The sequence below is a fragment of the Colobus angolensis genome, unplaced genomic scaffold (assembly GCF_000951035.1).
Source record: "Colobus angolensis palliatus isolate OR3802 unplaced genomic scaffold, Cang.pa_1.0 Scaffold6, whole genome shotgun sequence".
NCBI lineage: Eukaryota > Metazoa > Chordata > Mammalia > Primates > Cercopithecidae > Colobus > Colobus angolensis.
The window spans coordinates 666853-687761 of NW_012119598.1; the positions used below are offsets into that span (position 1 = coordinate 666853).

General features: G+C 37.3%; 1 protein-coding gene across 1 annotated transcript in view; it reads right to left on the reverse strand.

Moving 5' to 3' along the window:
* The window catches only part of PPP2R2A (protein phosphatase 2, regulatory subunit B, alpha), an 81006-nt gene that overhangs the window by 25772 nt on the left and 34325 nt on the right, over positions 1–20909 (reverse strand). The window contains exon 3 of the mRNA XM_011962590.1: positions 7196–7293. Coding sequence (XP_011817980.1) covers positions 7196–7293 — 98 coding nt within the window. The remainder of the gene's footprint in view (positions 1–7195; positions 7294–20909) is intronic.

The following is a 20909-nucleotide window of genomic DNA, read 5'->3' on the forward strand; positions in this document are numbered from 1 at the left end:
ACTACTACTACTACTACTACTACTACTACTACTACTACTACTACTACTACTAACAACAACAACAACAATAACCTGCCTGGCAATCTGAGAATGGGTGGGGAAGGTGGAAGAGAAGAAAATCACTTTATCACATGATTTAGGGTAATAAAGTCTAACTAAATAATAAATTTAAAAGGGAACAAAAGAATGTTTAAATAACCTGTGGGCAGAAAAACAAAAAGTAAAATAAAATTTAAAGGCAGCCATTCAACAAAGCTGAAAAACATAATGCCTGAGAAGAAGAGGTGATGCCCTCTCTCACAACATGTGGCCCATCCAAATTCAGTAAATACACTACTAGAAAAAGACGGCATAGAACAAGATGCTTTAATTATTGGGAGTATTAAAGGGTAAAGTAAAACCAAAATCCAATGAAATAATGTATTTTCAATCACCAAGTTGCTACTTTTATTTCTTTAGAAAGAGGGAAAAACATAGTAACCGCAAAGGTGCAGTCTCTCACCTCCCGACCCTGAAAAAAGAAGCAGAAATAAACAATCTAGGAATTTAACAATAGAGATGAGATCAAATAAACAATTATGTCATGTCATGTCATTACAGAGATGATTATTCAGAAAATTTAATGACATGAAAAGGTATTCACTATACAGTATGTGAGAAAAAAAATCATACAACCCTACATTTATAATCAGATATTTAGAAAGACATGCCTTCGGTATATACCAAAAGTTCTTATTTTTGTTTGGCGGAGTTATACATGCATTCTTTGTCATTTATCCATATTTACTAAATTATCTACATCGAGCATAATGAATTTATAATTAAGAGGGAAAAATTATTAAGAAGAAGAATACAATGAAATGTTTTATATGTGTGAGGCTAGGGAGAGCAGGGGAAGAAGGATTTCGGAAAGGTAAATAAATTCCAAATTTATTAATTAATTTAGTAATTAATTCCAAAATCACTGGGCATTATTAATTTCATAGATTTGGAGTTGTTTTTGGTGGAGAATTTCTTGGGGACAGGTTGAGCATATCTAATCTGAAAATCTGAAACCCAAAATGCTCCACAATTCGAAACTTTTTACTGTCAACATGACACCACAAGTGGAAAATTTCAGAAAATTTCACACCTAGCCTCATGTGATGGGTCACAGTCCAAACTGTTTCATGCACAAATTATTTAAATTTTTTAAAATAATTTAATAACCTGCAGGTCATGTGTATAAGGTGTATATGAAACAAATGAATTTTGTGTTCAGGGCTTGGTTCCCACCCCAAATATATCTCATTATGTACATGCGCAAATTCCAAAATCCAAAAACATCTGAAATTTGAAACACTTCTGGTTCCGAGCATTTCAGATAAGGGATACTCAACCTGTACAAGAAATACGGTTAATTCGGATGTCTGCTCAATGGGTAAAATTAGGTACCCACTGAGCAGGTATTTTAAATATTTAAAATACATGACATTTTGCTTTTGGAAAATGTAATACCCTAAGGAGCCCCAAAAGATTAACAGGTAGCTGACAAGAATCTGATGGCAGTCTGGAGAGAAATCTGGACACTAAAATTAGGCTGAACAAGAAGAGATGGCTGGGCAAATGCATGAATGAATACCAGGACTAGAACCAAGGCTGTTCGTTCAACTCTCAGTCCATTTTCCCCTCTAATGCCTATGACAGAAAACAGATCACTCACTAATAGCTCATGTCAAAAAGTCTAAAGATCATGTACTTTCCTCATTAGGTATAAACTAATGAGACTGATTTTCCTGGGTGATTTTTAACAATTAGGCTCATTACACCAAACAGGATTAAAGGTTTTTTTCATTTTAAAATCAACAGCCAGCACTGTGAATACTCATCTCAATTTATACAAAATTAGCTTTTACCCACTTACCTAGCACGGTGATCTTGGAAATGTTCATGTATCCTCTCTAAGTCTCATTTTATTTATAAATTTGTAATACATCGAGATATAGTAAACATAACAAACATCTTTGTTACTTTGCTGTGACAATTAAGTAAGATTTAGGGATTCTGGCAGAGGGCCTAGCACATAAACTGCTGCTACTATATCCAGGTCAGAGTGTGCAAAGCCATGGGGTGGAAATCAGAATATGTGGCTTCTGCAGTAGGGGATCACTTCCCTATTAACTGTATGACTTTGGATGGGTAATCTGGTATCTGGGCCCCCAGCTGGCAAAAGGAAACTGCACTACCAGGGGTTATAACTTGGGGGCTCATGGACACAAGGGTCCAACGACAGAACCCAGGGATTTTGTAAGCCTGGATGGGGGCGGGGCGTGGGGGAGGGCAGAGAATGTACACATTCATTTTCACTAACTTCCAGTTGAATTTCAGCATTTCTTTTGATTATGGGCACAGGTAACAAACTGCATACAGTATTAGCAATTCTTGTGACTTTGTCACACATAAATGACATTTTAAGATCATAATCCAGCTGTCATCCACTTATACATTACTCAATTATGAGTATTTTGGTAAATTATTTCAACCTTTATGATCTTAAATATTTTATGCAATTAAAACATTCTGGCAGGGAACGGTGGCTCATGCCTGTAATCCCAGCACTTTGGGAGGCAGAGTTGGGTGGATCATGAGGTCAGGAGATCGACACCATCCTGGACAACATGGTGAAAACCCATCTCTACAAAAAATACAAAAATTAGCCAGATGTGGTGGTGTGCACCTGTAGTCCCAGCTACTCAGGAGGCTGAGGCAGGAGAATTGCTTGAACCCTGGCGGCGGAGGTTGCAGTGAGCTGAGATCGTGCCACTGCACTCCAGCCTGGGCGACAGAGCAAGACTCCGTCTCAAAAACAAAACAAAACAAAACAAAAAACATTCTGAGAAGTCTACAGGATTTGCCAGGCTATCAAAGGAATTCGTGGGACAGCAACAACAAAAAAAGTTAAGAATCCCTAGAAAGCCCTATAAATTTTAGCTCTTACATTCTATGAACGCACCATATACATACACATTCTTGAGGAGCAGGATAGAAATCTGCATTTTATTTATTTGTTTTTATTATTTTTTGAGACAGAATCTCACTCCGTCTCCCAGGCTGGAGTGCAAAGGCACCATCTCGGCTCACTGCAACCTCTGCCTCCCGGGTTCAAGTGATCCTCATACTTTAGTCACGCAGCTGGGATTACAGGCATGTGTCACCAGGCTCAGATAATTTTTGTATTTTTATTAGATACAGGGTTTCACCATGTTGGCCAGCCTGCCCTCAAGTGATCCACCCGCCTCAGCCTCCCAAAGTGTTGGGATTACAGGCATCAGCCGTGACCCCCAACCCAGAAATCTGCATTTTAAATACATGCAAACATTTTGAACCCTATATAATTTAGGAAGAGAATACCATCATATTAACAATACTATCCATTCTTTTGTGAAAATCATGCTTTTTAAGGTTTCTTCTGTACCCTGTTAAGGAGTTTTGGGAATACCACATTAAGAACAAAAAAAAGCCAGAGGGTAGGAAATCCAAGAAACCTACCAGTAGCCCTAGAAAACAAAAATCAAAGGCCCCATACCAATCTAGAAAGATTATTAAAAAGAAGTGGAAAGAGGTACAACCTCCCTCCTCACCTTACGCCTTAGCTGTCCCTTTAACCCAGCACCCATGCCCCCACACTACCTTACAGGGTACATCACAAAGTCTCAGAGAAACTGAAGGTCTGAACAACCCAAAGTCAGTAGGAAACCAGCTACTTTGACAACCGCTAATCACCTGATTTCAGCACCCATGGAAACAACAAAAATCCCTAAAACCTAGAGAACATCATTATCCACTTTAATAGATGTTCGGACTTCCCTTCAAAACCCTGTATTAATATTTTCATTAACAAAAAGAATATACCCTATCATTCACTTTGCTGTCAAAAGCTATTAGAAGCTGTAAAAATAACATGGGTCACTTATAGCAGATCATGCTATAAAGAACACTGGATTTGTTATCAGAATTTCAGACTCGTACTGACCACATGATAGCTGTGATTACATCAGGAAAATCACTTTACTTTTGTGCCTAAAGTTCTTTAGGTGCTCTGATTCTACAACAGAGATTCTGTGTAGCAGAATACCTATACAAATATATTAGTTATAAAAAATGCTATTAAATGACGCTAAAAATATTCAACAATTATCAGTCTGAAATACACTCAAACCAAATGAAGAGCCTCTGAATGACTACTCAGTTTCTTCATGTTATGACTGGGGAATAAATGGACAGGCAGCAAGAGGACACAGATACCCCGCCTGGATCACAGCAAGGAGACTAGCTACTTCTGAAGGGTAAAATGAATGAGGCAGACATGAAGGTTTACAGATGTCAAAGTTTGACGTGCCAAGTTCTCTGCTGCTGTTATATGATCTTTTCTTCTTCCAAGTAAAGACAAAAAAAACGAGTGGGTGGAGATATTTTGGTCCCCAGTAAAGTCAAGTTTAAGAAGAAACCCTGCCACTATGTAAGAGAATAAAGCTACAAAAGATCAAATGCCAGTGTGTTCTGCAAACAAGGCTAGCACCATTATCAGAGTCTAAGAAACATTAGACACCAGTGTACTCTGGAATGAACATATAATAGTTGGATTGCAAATCAGACCCCCAAATCCTAATCTGATTTTTGCTACTAAATGAAGTAATATAACTTTGTTAAATAATTTTTTCTGAGATTTTATCTACAAATTAGGAAAAGACTATTTTTCACTTTTCAAACTGTAACACTATCTTATAGACACATAGATGTGAATTCATAAAATCTCATCCAATTACATTAGGTATTGAAATAAAGGTGCCTCTAAGTGCAAAGTATACATATTTATGACCAGTGACATAGATCCTGAAGACAACACTATTTATTAGAAGCTCTAATATAAGACAGGGCTTTAAAATGTAGAAAATTAAATAGGCAAAACACACCAAATTCATAGTCAAGATCAAGTTTCAGGAGTGAAAAGTCAATCACCATCATCATCCTTACTTTATCATTTAAAAACATACTGATATTTACACCACTAAGTAATTCTCAAAAGACATGTTACTGAGTTTTTACAAAACTCTCCATTTTGAATTCTTAAATATGGTTAAGAAGAATGAGACACACGAAAAGGAAGTCCTGTTTTTTCCTACCAATGGCCCTTCTCAGAAAGTTATTCTGCTCATTTCTCCTTACAAGAATATGTATTTAAAATACTAGCACTTTAGAATCTTCAGTGGGATTTCAGAAAAGAATCATGGGAAATGATTATCTTTAATTTTGTCTTATTTTCTAATACAAGTAAAATGAGCAATTTCAGTAACTATATGTTAGACCTTTAATTCCAAATTAATGTATTACTAACAGCCTTTAGGAAAATACTAAATACTAATACTCTGACTACATTACTAAACCCATATTAAAGCAAACATTTCCCTCAATTAAAAAAATTTTCAGCCATTTTTTCCCACACTTGATTTTGACTTGGACAACGACGACCACAGGAGATGAAAATGACATCATTCTCAGGTAAAATACTTCCAAATTAGCTTTTAGTTGACAAACTTATATTTGTGACAATGACACAATGCCCTCATTAAAAATGAAGACTTCTGAAACCCTCAGAATGTTATGCCTAGGGCAAAATCAATTTTTACAAGTTTTTCTCAAACACTTTTCTTTAAAATAAAAGTAAAGTGTGGAGTCATTAACTTTCAGGAAAAAATACATTCAAGGGCAGAGAACACCTATGGAAAGGTCTGCTCTAAACTCTAGATAAAAACATTCACATTTTGGTTACCCAGCATGAAAAACAGCAAAGAACACTGAAAAACGACATGTCAAAAGTTCTGGGTTCTGCTTGTTAGTTCTGCCACTAAGTAATAAAGTAATCTATTTATATCTTGGCTTTCCCGTTAGTAAATAAAGGGAAATTATAATGAAATTCTAATGTAAGCTTCCATGTCAACTCTAAGTATGTCAAGATTCTTATGGTCAAGTTTTTGGCTACTTAAAAACAGAAAACTGATTTAGCTCCCCCCTTCCCACGAGACCATCCTTTGTCAAGCAAAGCTTGACTCTTATTTTCATATTTTCTTCCAACCAAAAAAAAAAATAAATAATAAAAGACATATTTAGTGTTTGTGCATCTTCTAATCAGACACTATTAACCATTTCTTTTAAAATTAAATTACCTACCTCACTGGGGTGTTGTGAGGATTAATTCATTAGTGTTTGTAAAGCACTTTGAGATCCTCAGGTCAAAGGCGCTATAGAAGTGCAAAGTAGTAGTATTATTACTAGATTCTTTGCTTATTTAAGGAATTTCACAATCCTTTAAAACCTAACTCCGTGTTATGATTTAGACATGTATTTGTAAAACCCTGCAATTTATCCACATTACTTTAAACTTTTTAAATATATTATAAATAGGGGCAGAATGTTTCAAAACAACTGATTTTAATGGTTAAACTCTGATCTACAAATGGGAGGAGAGAATGAATAAGAAAAAACCAAGTGTGACAAATTTTGTTTAGCAAAAAATTTTTAGTGAGAAATCTGGTCAATTAAATTTAGAAGTGTGCCTAAGTTGTAAGAAAAACAAAACAAAAGCCCACTTTAATTACAGATTCTGCAATTTTCTCTTTCTTCAAAAAGATAGCACTTCACTTTTAAGTTACTTTACATGCATGTACATGCAACTGTCATTTAAACCTTTACATTTAAATCATTGTAACAGTATTAGTATGAACTGACATCAAAAAAATTGAGCTGCTTTTTCTTTAAACTAGCCTCTCACCCCTCAATTGTACAAAGTAAACCAAGCATTGAGAAGAAGTCAAAGCAACTTTGCTTTACGGAGTTTTAAAGGAAAAATTATAATGAAGGGCCAAGACTTCAAAACCGTTAAAATCTTGGATTATTCCATCACTTTCCACCCCCTTCTCTAATCAAGTATTTTTACAATTAGTGTTATGTTTTTAAACCAAAACAACATACGCTCATGTACACACATGCACACATACAAAGCTAAGAGAACCAGAGCTGTCTATACATTGGACATTGTATTCAATAAACACACACTTCTTTAATAATTCCAACATCCTCTGATGAGATTCTCCAGTGCAACCCAAGCTCTAGTCCCACGATCAAACTGAAATTTAGCCAATAAACTTTAAACACTTACCTCCTGCTCCTGTTGAAAGATGACGACTCTACCACCTTTATCTCCTGTTGCTAGTAATTCTCCAGAATGATTAAATTCTACTGTAGAAATTATATCTGCTGTATAATTGAGACAAAACAAAAAAGTATTAGTTTTTTTTCCTGACTCACTAGTTTCAGAACTTAGCATGTTTTTCAAACATTCCAAGTCTATGAAGTATATCTTTGAAGTACATCAACCACCCATCAGAAATAACATGAATCTAAAGTTCTTTCATATTTTGATCCACTAAAAAAATTCTCCTCCGAATAAACCAGTATGAAACTATTTTAGCAGAGAATACAACAAATAATAATAGCTTATTAATATTTCACTAAATTTGTGAATGCAAAGAAATCAACAATTTGTGAAACATTCTGATAGCACCCTTAAACATCATCCTGCTAATATTACTAACAAGGGGAAGGAATTTTAAATGTATAAATACTTTCAGATGGCATTTTAAGTCATAAATTCAAAACTGTGGCTTCAAACAAATGTTTGCAAATGAATCCCGCTTTTTGATAGCAGAAATGCTTCGTGCTATGTGCCTTCAATGTGCACGGCTCCTCCAGCTCCCCCATACTACAGGGCCACTAGGATCAGGCATGTCACATGGATTCTAACAACTCAGTGCTGACTTCACAGTCACAATCAAATAAAACTGTCAGGTTTTTTTTCTTGCTTTTTCACACTAGAGCACTTTTCCTAAGGAAAAAAAGTCTAAATTACAGAAATGGGCATAAGATAAAGCAATAACACGGTACAATTCATTATTGTGTTATTAACAAGTTAAGCTGAATTAGAAAAGCCCCTATCATATGCATTTAAAATAAGTCAGTTTTATAAAAGAACAGCCATCCTCTGGTCTACAGTAGTTCACTGTTAAGAATTTAAGAATCTGACAATATATATACTTTAAAATTTTAAATTTACTGACATGTATTTTACCAATAACCTATCCAGCACTGCATTTCATAATTTTCTTTTAGCAATTTTTTAAAGTCCAGATTTTGAAAAGGTTTCTTTGCTTCCTCCATTGTTTAGGTCCAAGGCATTTAATCTTTTTGAACTCTTTCAGAATCTACCAAAAGTTACAATTGCTCTCCCATGAAATTGTACATATTTAAGTGCTCATAAAAATATGCATATTATCTCAGACTGTTTGGACAACACCTCACCACCAGGTTAAAAAACCCCTGGCTACACCACAGTGGTTACCAGGAAAGAATAAACTTAATGTGTTCACTGCTTACCTAACGCACAAGGCGTAAAACTGAATATACCAGGCTAGTAAGTAAAGCAAACACCAGTAAGTACTGAGAAGTCGTTTGATTAGGAGTTCTGTACTGTACTACTGACTTCTACAGCAAATAAAGGATTAAAAATATACAAAGTCCCTGTACTTAAAGCACATTAGAGTACAACTTGGGGAGATAAGTAGGAGCAAAGAGTAGCAGACAAAAAATACTGAATCAAATTTTATTTGAGTGTTAGGCTTTAAAATCAAAGAATACAAACATACAGAGTCAAGATTATCTTTAAATTCAAATCCCTCACACAGACACTCTGAAGACACAAATTCTTTCTCGTAAGTACAGCTCAATTTTCCCTAGAGCATTATAATTTGCTGTTTTTTAGCCTAACCATCGAATGAACTAGTTAACTTGAATATAAAACCATGCTGTACCAAAAATACCTATCTTTGATCTCTAGAACATGCTCTCAGTTTGGTGAAATGCTCACATCTGAAACCAATACCAGACACATTCTCCTGTTCAACTCAGTGGAATAATGGCCCAAGCTGCCCATTACTTATTTTATCCCTTTCCCAGGTCCAAGTTGTTGCATCCACTTAAATTAACCACAACTCCTCATCAGGTTGATGAGCTGTTACAACTATCACTTAGTAAGGGAGATGTCATTGACCATGGCATGACTAGCCTGACTATGCTCTCTGCTAAGCAGTAAAAGTTAGATGGGATGAGTAGGTTTGGTGCAGGATTTAAAAAAAAAAAAAAAAAAAAAAAAGGCCTGTTTACCAGGCTGGAGTGCAGTGGCGCAATCACGTCAAACTCCTGGGCTCAAGTGATCCTCCCACCTCAGTCTCTTGAATAGCTGGTACTACAGGCCTGCACCACCACGCCTGGCTAATTTTTAAAAATTTTTTGTAGAGACAGGGTCTTGCTATGTTGCTCAGGGTAGTCTCGAGTTAATGGCTTCCAGTGATCCTCCCACCTCAGCCTTCCAAACTGTGGGAAGTAGTTTGCAAGAGCCACCATACCTAGCTGGGCTCAATTTCTACTAAGGAAGAAACCTTAATATTCCTTAAGTGAACCAAATACAGAAAACCTAGAGATGATTAAGTCAGTAAGGACAGCATTACAGTAAAACAACTGAGATTTGAGACTGAGGGGTGGGGTGGGAAGGCACATCCCACGCCAATTTATTATTTTTTGAGATGGGGTTTTGCTTTGTTGCCGCCCCGGCTGGAATGCAGTAGTTCAATCACACCTCACCTCAGCCTTGACCTCCCAAGTTCAAGCAATCTTCCCATATCAGCTCCCCAAGTAGCTGGGACTACAGGTGTGGACCACCATGGCAGTCTAATTTTTTTTATTTTTTATAGACAGGGTGTTGCCACGTTGCCCAGGCTGGTTTTGAACTCTTGGCGTCAAGCGATCCTCCTGCCTTAACCTCCCAAAGTGCTGGGATTACAGGCATGAACCACAAAACACAACACCTGGCCCTTATCTATTTTATTATAAGACAGAACAAGAATCAAGTAATAAAGCAGTAGGTACAATATTCCAAACTGAAGACAGGACTCACACAACCAGTTATAATGTAATCACTGAACATGCGAATGGAAGAGAAAGGTGAAGGGTGTGTGGGGAGAAGAAAAAGACTTGATTGCAAGATGCAACAGAAACAAGACATTTGCTCCAATAATGTATCACTTCTTATGGCAGGAACAATTATTTTATGATGACATTTTTAGCGTAAAGTGATGTGGTATGTGTTTAGCAGTGAACTAGTTTTGTAGCAAGGGTAAAGAATTTTAAGAGGGGCCCTTGTGTAAGGGTGAGGAATCCTAGAAACAACTGGCCCAAACAACAAGTGGCTGGACATCAGGAAAGGGACAAGAACCCAAGATTTACACCATAAAAGTCAACTCACTATAAAATCCTTGAGGGAAATAAATACTGGGTGAATGGATTACCAATTTTTAGATTTTCTTAAGACACTGGTGCTTGTTACTATTTATCTTGCCAAAAGCCAATAAACAGAAAGTTTTAGGAACAGCCAACCAAGTCACTTTTTATCTGAACAGTGTAATTTTATTTTGGGGAGGGGTAGATGGACAGATTCATGGTCTCCTTGCTGAGATTTTTATACTGCATATATTTAATGTAACCATATTTCTGGTAGGAAAAGTATTTTCCTGGTTTGTAAAACAGAATTTAAATATATCACCACATCATGGTGTTCCTTCCTCCTTTCTCCCTTAAACAAAAGAGAAGAAAGATCATATATACAGTTACTCACTAAATCTCTAAGTTTATGGATGATGCTTTGAAAGGCTTTCTAAGTTGTGAAATGCCAATGTCTCACAGTCTCACTGGGAATATGACATATAAAAATGATGAAATAAGGAGGGAGAATGCATTCAAATTCCACTCATAGACCAAGAAAAACATCCAGGAATGAGTTATAGGGAGCACTCTGAAGCAGCTTTGTACCATATGTGCCACTGCATACTGGCGTGCCAAGAATGGGGTACGGTCTTGCCTGGTGCTGCAGAGCACCCAGATCTGTAAGCCCTAGTTATAAGCACCCTCCGCTGTGTATCCCAGTGGGCCACACAAACATCACTGCTTTTTAGGAATGCCATGTCATGCAAAAAGTGAGGAAGCACAGTCCTGCAAACAGGGGTACCATTTCATGCTATACTTAAACAGGGCTGGCTAAATACTGGTATCCAGGTTTTAGAAAATATTCTTCTCATGTTCTGATACCCATATGTAGCTAGCGGCTACCAGACTGGACAGCACAAGTCTAAAACATTACAGAGTGGATACTGCCTTTTTTTTTTTTTTTTTTTGAGATGGAGTCTCGCTCTGCCGCCTAGGCTGGAGTGCAGTCACGCGATCTTGGCTCACTGCAATCAATCTCTACCTCCCGGGTTCACGCCATTCTCCTGCCTCAGCCTCCTGAGTAGCTGGGACTACAGGCGCCCGCCACCACGCCTGGCTAATTTTTTTGTATTTTTAGTAGAGACGGGGTTTCACAGTGTTCGCCAGGATGGTCTCAATCTCCTGACCTCGTGATCCGCCTGCCTCGGCCTCCCAAAGTGCTGGGATTACAGGCTTGAGCCACCGCGTCCAGCTGGATACTGACTTTTATTGCAAACCCAAGAACGCTGGAACTAAGGGAATTCTGCACCTTTAAACAATGCACTCTATCATGTCTTTTAAAAGCAAAAACTGACATCACTGTCAGAGCTATCATACTGAATTTGTACGTGGCTTAGTATATAGTACCTCAGTTGAGTTATCTTCTCACAAACCACCGCCACGAAAATGTCAAAGAACAAAAGAATCTTCCTTAAAAGGAAAAGAATCTGTCCTATGACCAATTACAATGCTATTTTACAATGAAAAATGCCTGTATTAATCTTATAAAAGAAATTCTGATAGTTAATAAAAAGGAGGACCTTTCAGAATATTAGTCCACTGCCCTACTATGCATTAAGTCAACCCAGCAATTTTAGACACACATTGATTTCCAAATTGTGCAACATAAAGGCAGTATTTAAAAGGCATAATATTTTTTGTTAAAAAAAGTACTGTAATGTTCTTAAATTTTATTTATACACTACTAATGCAAACCAAGGGATTGGTAATGATACAGCATGAAATTCGGACTTTTTCCACCTCCTCTTTCTAAACTGTCAGCAACCAGGCAAGTTTCACTCTTAGAAGGTGAAATAACTGCTTTCTTTTGTGAGTGGAAGAGCAATTGGTAGTGGGAATGACAACAGTGTCATTGGTCGGTTTTCACTTCCTAAGGCCATTTCCTTCTTGTCACCTATCTGCTGTTTCTTATGTACTATAATAAACAGAACAGAACACATACAGCCAAAGGTTCAAAAATGTAACTCTCAGGATAAAACTTAGCAAGGGGAAATGCAAATAGTATATATAAATGGGTGCAATTAATAATTACTATCCATTAAATGACTAAATTATTAGTAGCCTTGGCATTCTCTAAATACCTCAGCTCTTGTGTTGTGAGGTACTTTATGGAATCTCTCTTTGATTTCATAATTTCGCTTGAGGACTATGTCTCAAGTGATTTGAAAGAAATTAATCAAAGTTAGTGCAAAGAGGGTTATAACTGTATTACCTATATAATTTTTTAATACAGCTGAAGGTATTTGAAATACTCAATAGTTAAGAAATACATTGTACCAAAGCTGTCAAATGAAAACAGCAACAAAAACACACAAAAAAGACAAAGAAATACAAAAGTAACCTCTAGTCACAGGTTGGAAAACCATGGCCCACCACCTGTTTTTGTAAATAATGCTTTATTGGAACTCAGCCATGCCCGTAAGTTGAATAGACGGCACAGACTGAAAATATTTACTATCTGGCCCTTTGCAGAAAATGTTTGCCAAACTCTGCTTTATATTAACTGGATACCGGCATTAAAATAACACAAAGTCATATCAAACTAATGCCAAAGCATATAGAGAGGTTACAACCAAAATGTGCCAAACACTGTGCTAAGTGGGCATTTATTCTCTTAATCCTTATAACATCACTGTAATATGCATATCATTTTGAATGTATAACCTGCCTAAGAAAAATCACACAGTGATCAACTGTCAGACTCGGGGTTCAAATTTAGCACCATAGGGATAAGGTGGCAGCACAGAATTCTATAAATCTCTGGATGATGAATAAAAGGGATAATGTGTAAATATTCAGTTTATTGCCTCTTTTTCACTGTCAAAATGTCTGTGTCAAGTAAAATATTTAGAGCCAAACAACATCAACTTTATACTACTTATTAATGACCACATTACAGTTACTGCCTGTCCCTATAATCAAACTTCTAAATATTTATTCAGCACCTGCTACATTCAAGGCATTGGGTGATACACATTCTAAATTCTAGCCCCTAATGTGGCTAAGAGAAAACATTGTAACCCCTACAGATGAAGCATTAACCAATAAAGGATTCAGTAAATGTTTAAGAAAACCAAAGAGTATCCTAAGGCAAAATAAACGATTACAGCATGAATTATAAGACATAAAGACCAAGTCAATATGTAAATGCCTGTTTTTAAAAAATAAAAATAAAGGAGGGGAGGAAACAACTAAGAGGAATTGCTTAAGTATTTTTTTCTTTTTTTCAAAAGATACTTTGATATCAATTTGTACTTTTTTTTTTTTTTTGAGACAGTCTTGCTCTGTCACCCAGGCTGGAATGCAGTGGCACGATCTCAGCTCACTGCAACCTCTGCCTCCCCGGTTGAAACAATTCTCCCTGCCTCAGCCTCTTGAGTAGTTGGGATTACAGGTGTGCACCACCACACCCAGCTAATTTTTTTGTATTTTCAGTAGAGACAGGGTTTCACTATGTTGGCCAGCTTGCTCTTGAACTCCTGGCCTCAAATGATCCTCCTGCCTCAGCCTTCCAAAGTATTCGGACTACAGGCATGAGCCACTGAGTCTGACCTGTTTAAGTATTTTTAACCATCTGATTTATAGATTTACAGATTCCCGAAAGCGTCATTTGAAACAGCTGATCTAGGCTCCATTCCTTAAGATGCTGACAAATCCTATTCTGTTATTTCCCTCAATATGATTAGGCTTTACAGTGAAACAGTAACAATTTAAAAGGTTAAAACTCATAAAACACTCTAAACATTGCTGTAGCAAATAAAGAACAGTGAAAATCCAGAAATATCTGTTTCATGCAACACAAAATAGCATAAATCTTAAGATAACCATGAGGTTCGCGAAAATTCTATGAGTAACCACTATCTCTTAAAATTCTGTATTCCAAATACAGTCACAAAGTGCTGCATTTGTGTAAAGAGCAAGTATCTGCAAACAAACGGGGCTGCCAATGTAGTATTCTAATAAGAAATTAAATGTTCATACCTGGAAGAAAATGCTCTTATCAAGTTGGCTATAATGTATCTTACCTTTCCACAAATAACATTTGACTTCCCATAAAGCTCTACTAGGTAATCAGTCTCCTCTACTTTTTGTTATATTTCAGTAAAAAGACAAAAATTAACAAAGAACACTAAGACTATATAAACAAAGGTACTCAGAAAAAGTACCCAATAAAAAAGTGTAATTCTTACTACTACTACTTCCAAGAGGTTAAAGTAAAAGACAAAAATCAAAATTAAAAATCTGGTAACTGGTCTTGTTTCTGGCCACGAAGGAGTTAAGATAACCTGAATTTACTGTCCTGCTGTGAAAGACTAGAAAACTGAACCGAGTATATGAAACTGTTTTTCAGACAACGGACAATGATGATGTGTGGGGTGGAGAACTGTTAACTTTTAGAAAGGAGAAGAAAGTGATCCCTGTATAGCTCTTGCTTTACTGACTGGAAGGACCAAGATAGCATAGTGAGAGTTATGAAGAATCCAGAGGCCAGAAAGTTAAAGCAGCTAAAAGGTAAAGGCAGAGTACCCCAAAAAAGGCATCTACAGGCAGCTCACTTAGAATCTTTGGCTGAATACTGATCTGGGCATCTATGAAGTGACACACGAGGGCTCTGAAAAATTAGGGTCCCCACCAGCCATAGAAGAGAAATCCCCACCGGCAGGTAGAGTTCTCAGGAGTGTCACACCTTAGTAATCAGGCTAAATCAGCACTAAAGACTAAACTTGTCCCAACAACGTTTAAAAACAAACATTTGATCCTTGGAAAGCATCAAATCTATCCCAAGTATCTTAACTATGTGCTAGAACAAAATCCAACACTCTACAATGTAAATTCACGCTGTTTGGTTTCCAATCTGAAATTACCAGGAATATAAACAAGCAGGAAAATACAACCCATAATCAGAAGAAAAACCAATGGAAACAGAGCCAGAAGTGACAAAAATGAAAGAATTAAGCTCCTAGCAGACACGGACCAAAAACAGCTTTTGTAAATATGCTCCGTGTGATCAAGAATAAATCATGGGCCAGGCACAGTGGCTCACGCCTGCAGTCCCAGCGTTGAGGTGGGTGAATCACTTGAGGTCAGGAATTTGAGACCAGCCTGGCCAATGTAGTGAAACCCTGTCTCTACTAAAAAAAAAAAAAATTAGCCAGACGCAGTAGTGTGCTGCTGTAGTCCCAGCTACTCAGGAGGCTGAGGTGGGAGGATTGCCTGAACGTGGGAGGGTCACTTGAACCCGGGAGGTGGAAGTTGCAGTAAGCCAAGATTGTGCCACTGCACTCCAGCCTGGGCAACAGAACCAGACTGTCTCAAAAAAAGAAAAAATAAATCAACATGATGAGAAATAAAAGACGAAAGACAAAAATGTGACTAAAAATAAAAAACATATTATTTGAAGTGAAAGATACACTGGCTAGGACTAACAGATTAAATACTGTAGTGGAAAATATCAAGAAGTTGAAGAACTACCCTATAATCAAAACAAAATAAAGCAAAGAGAGGCAGAAAAAGTAACCAAGACCTAACTTGTGGGATAACATCAAGTGTTCTAACGTAAGTATCACTGCAGTCCTGGGAAGGGGCAGGGCGGGACTATTTGAAAACATGATGACTAAATGTAAATACTGAAGACATGATGACACTGTATGCAGAGTACTCAACACGAAGGGTTCAGTGATAAATGTAGACTTACTCGGTTATATAGTACCCACAACTCAAAATCCATTAGCAGCATTGCAATAGTGATGTGATTTTGCAAAATTTGAAGAATTCTTTTAAAAAACCCCAAAACTTCAAAGTATAACTTTCCCTTGATTTACATAGTAACCCTTGGTACAAAAAATTGCGGCCTCTAGAAAAAAAACCTTTGGTAAGTTTGCAGGCTTAGAAAATAACCAAGCTCTTTTCCAGCATCACGAACATTTGGCAGTATGTTCTAAGCTATGCAGACCATGGAACAATTTTTCTTGTTCAAAACTGTCCTGCAAACTGCCAAATAGCTAGCATACTTGGCCCATGCCTAATAGATACAGATGATGTCCCCAGTGCCTGGTCCAATTTTTTAAAAAAGAATTCAGCAGGAAAAGGGGTTTTATATTATGTAGGTAGGTAGACAAAAGGTATGGTGAAAATGTAACAGTCATAAATTTTTATGCCCAATGCCCAAAGCAGATTTTAACTTTACAATTTCAGGGTTACTAGGAATAAGGAGCTGATAAAAATGTAGAAGAAGACAGGATAGGAACAGGGATGGGAGCTGGGAGGGAGAAGGGATAAACACCTAAAAAATATAACCGACAAATACACACACAGGAAAATTATACCAAATTAAAAGTATACATTTCTTCTAAAAGGGTATGCAATTAAATACATACACCGAGTCACAGAGAAACTCTAAGAAATCAAATTATAAAGACCATACTGTCTAATCACAATAAAATAGCTAAAGATGAACAGCCAATGATTAAATCAACTACTTAGTAACCTTAAAATTAGTACCGCAATAAAGGTACTTTAAAAAGTTTTATAGGAATCTAAATATGTAAATATTTAAGATAGCATTATGCTCATAAAAAATGATATGATGATCACTATAAACTAACCAACTCACAAAAAATAAAGTGTAAGAAACCCTGAAATCCCACCACTGGAAGAGTCATTTAGCAGACTCATGCAAATTGCCAATTATGTATCAGATGTGTTTATATACAGTACGATTTTTAAAGATCACCTGTAGTAATGAGATTATTGTAACATAGGTTTTTAATTAAAATTAACTTCATTTTTTAATCTCACAAACTACTTTGTAGAAAAAGGATAATCATCACTCTTAGCCCCACTTCTGAGGGAACCACTATTATTTTAGCAAATATTCCTCTGCTGTCCGGCCATGTGTGCTTGCACATGCCTAGTACAAAAAAAATAACAGATCTCTAAGAACACAGTCCACAATGTATCACCGAGTTTTTAAAATGCTACAAAGCACGTTTGATCCTGTTTGTATAAAATAAATAAAACAATCAAGGAATTACGGAATAGTTACCAGAACTCAGAAAGAGAAACCAGGTAACAGATATGTGATAGCCATATGCATAAAAGTAACCATGGAAACTTTGATAATAGATGGATTTCTACAAGGTGGAAAAATGATATGTCACTACACACCATTGCAATGATTAAGATTTTTTAGAAAGAGGCAATACTTAGTGCAGGTATTGGGCAATTACTTTCACATATTTCTGATGGGAATGCAACTCTTACATATTAATATTACCACAAAATTACTTCTCTGTCATTCTATAGTTCATACTAAGTTTTCTTTTTTTTTGAGACGGAGTCTCGCTCTGTCACCCAGGCTGGAGTGCAGTGGCCGGATCTCAGCTCACTGCAAGCTCCGCCTCCCGGGTTTATGCCATTCTCCTGCCTCAGCCTCCTGAGTAGCTGGGACTACAGGAGCCTGCCACCTCGCCCGACTAGGTTTTTGTATTTTTTTTTTAGTAGAGACGGGGTTTCACCTTGTTAGCCAGGATGGTCTCAATCTCCTGACCTCGTGATCCGCCCGTCTCGGCCTCCCAAGGTGCTGAGATTACAGGCTTGAGCCACCGCGCCTGGCCTCATACTAAGTTTTTAGAATTGAACTCTCTCAGTGAGTTCTATAAAGAAGTATAAATATATTGAGAACAAAAGGACTAAATACAGCAAAGGGTTAAACCCATAACTAACTCCTTGACATACATGGTTATGACTAAAATGTCTATCCTGCAATAACAGATGAATCACTTGGTAAACTGAGGCTCTAAAAAAGTTAAGAAACTATATATGTTAGCTTACTCAGAAGTTTTAACATATGCCTGCATCTTGCATTTCCTAATATTAATCTTCTGGTACTCACTGGTTTTGTTCAGATGAAGGGGAGGAGTGGGTGAGAACACAGCTGGTACTACAGATCACCTTTACCTCTGTTCAAATCAAGGGTCTACTGTCAAAACATTCCAGCCCAAAACAGCACAGAAATCAGGTTCTCATCTTGATCTGGTTTGTTCCAATGGTTAGAATATACCATTTTGTTAGGTTACATGACCCATCTTCATGATCTTCTCAGCTGTATTTCTACACAGTAAATGAACTTTACAATTGGTCCCCCATAGCTAATTAGAATATGATTAACCCAAATTTCTTTTCAAAGGTACCAATTTCTTCCCAATACAAGAAAACATTTTACTGGATAATACATCTATAAAATGATAGTTCCTTGCTGAAAGGCAGCTTAGCTTTAGGTACAATCATTTCCCTACAGACCACTATGATGCTCTTTTATCACTGCTGGCCTCTAGAGGGAGCTCGAAGTTCTTGCTATTTTTCCCAAAGGGCAGGACACTCCTCCCAGTAATGGGTGATATTCAGGATTTAAGAACGTTTCACTGTAACGCCCTGAAGAGCAAGTGCGGTTTGTCCTTTAGGAATCCCTTCCTTCTTAAAAGTGAATAAGGCTTGACCTATTCATCTGTTCCTGACTGAACAGGTTCCAACCATTCCTTCCCCTCCCTTCAATACTCCTCAAACGCTCTCTCCCCACTTGGGATTAATTAACTTATTTATTTCTGTAACCTGAGGCTGAAGGGCGGGCAGGCAGTAGAGACACAGAGTAGCAAATGCTCCCTCTCACTTATTATGTGAGTGCAGCAGGCAGGTGAGCTTCTACTTTCCTCACATCACGGCACACCCTCGATTTAATGTTTACGTAACAAATTCTAAAGAGGAGATGGAGCTGCTCTTGTTTGCCCAGGCACTCTAGTCACCTAAGACCCCACTCAGGCACCAGCTAACAAGGGCGGAGGGATCTTGGCACACCTGTAACACATTCTCAGGGTCCACAAGGTAACTTCCAAAGACGTGTACTGGAACCAGTTTCCCTTCTTTGTAACTTGTTCCTGGATAATCTGATATCCTGTTTGCATAAAATGGAAGGGAACCATATCCTACTGCAACCAAGAACAGAAAGATAAACAGTTGCTAATACATTTAGTCTAGAGTTGTAGTTTTTTAAACAGACAATAAGCCTTGGTATGTAACTGTTATATATGTTAGAAAGAAGAGCTCTAAATTGAGCATTCTAGACTTAAAGTTAGTTATCATCTTCATCAGATGTTCCCCAACTGGCTAATTAACTTCACAGAAGCAAACCACCTCATTTAGTGGTCTTACTAAGTATAATGTAAATAGTTTCTCAAGGAGATTATACAAACATGTAGTACAGCACGAAACTCTTGCATCTATGTATGCTTGATTAAGGTATTTTTATAATTAGAATGGGTATCTGGCTATTAGTATCTCCCTAAAATCGTTACAAAGTATGATTATTATGGCCATGCTATAAGAATCAGAAAGCACTTCACTGTCCATCTGTCTTGGCAAAGTCACATCCAATACAGTTTGTTTCCTGCCAGAACTGTTCCAGTGCACCCACAAACTGAAAACAAAGAGGCAGAATATTTAGAGAAAATGGTTGGAGTCTTCAAGGTATGTTACAAAACATTTTACAGACTTTATTCCAATGTCAAAAAGGAGTCCACTTGGGAATTTTAAGTAAAAGCAATTCAGTCATACATACACCTTAGACTGTTCAAACTGAAGTGAAGGAGACTGAGAACTGGGAGGGACCTAAGCAAAGGGAAAACTGGAGACCAATCTGGAGTTACTCCAGAAATCCCGGTTTAGCAACGATAGTGACCTGAGCCAGTAATAGTAAAATATGGTTATTATTAGACAGCAACATGTAACATTTACATAACAAGCCAACATGGTGGCTCACACCTGTAATCCCAGCATTTTGGGGGGCCAAGGCGGGAGGATCACTTGAGCTCAGAAGTTCAAGACCAGCCTGGGCAACATGGCCAAACCCCATCTCTACAAAAAATACAAAGTATTAAGCCAGGCGTGGTGGTGCACACCTGTAGTCTCAGCTTTGTGGGGCTGAGATGAGAGGATGGCTTGAGCCCAGAAGACCGAGACTGCAGTGAGCCAAGATCATGCCACTACACTCCAGCCTGGGTGACAGGGTGAGGCCCTGTCTCAAAAAATAAAAAAAATAAAAAAAAAGTAAAATTTACATACTATATGTAAGGTATTTAATCATCACAACAGACCTATTAAGTTGACTGTATCAATATACCTATGTAACAAAGAAATTAAAGTGCCAAGGCCAAAGAGGGGTTATACATGAACAAACTTTAAGATACATTTCCAAAGTACATAAAACAAGGCTTGATAATTGATAAAGTGTGGACAGCTACAGACGACAGCCAAGAATAATGTCCAGGTACTTATGCAGCTGAATGCACGTAATATCATTAATAGGCAGATATTTATCTTACATGAAATATGATTAAACAGCATCTAAACAGGAAATACAAATGTATTAGTCCGTTTTCACGCCGCTGTTAAAGACAGACCCAAGATTGGGAAGAAAAAGAGGTTTAATTGAACTTATAGTTCCA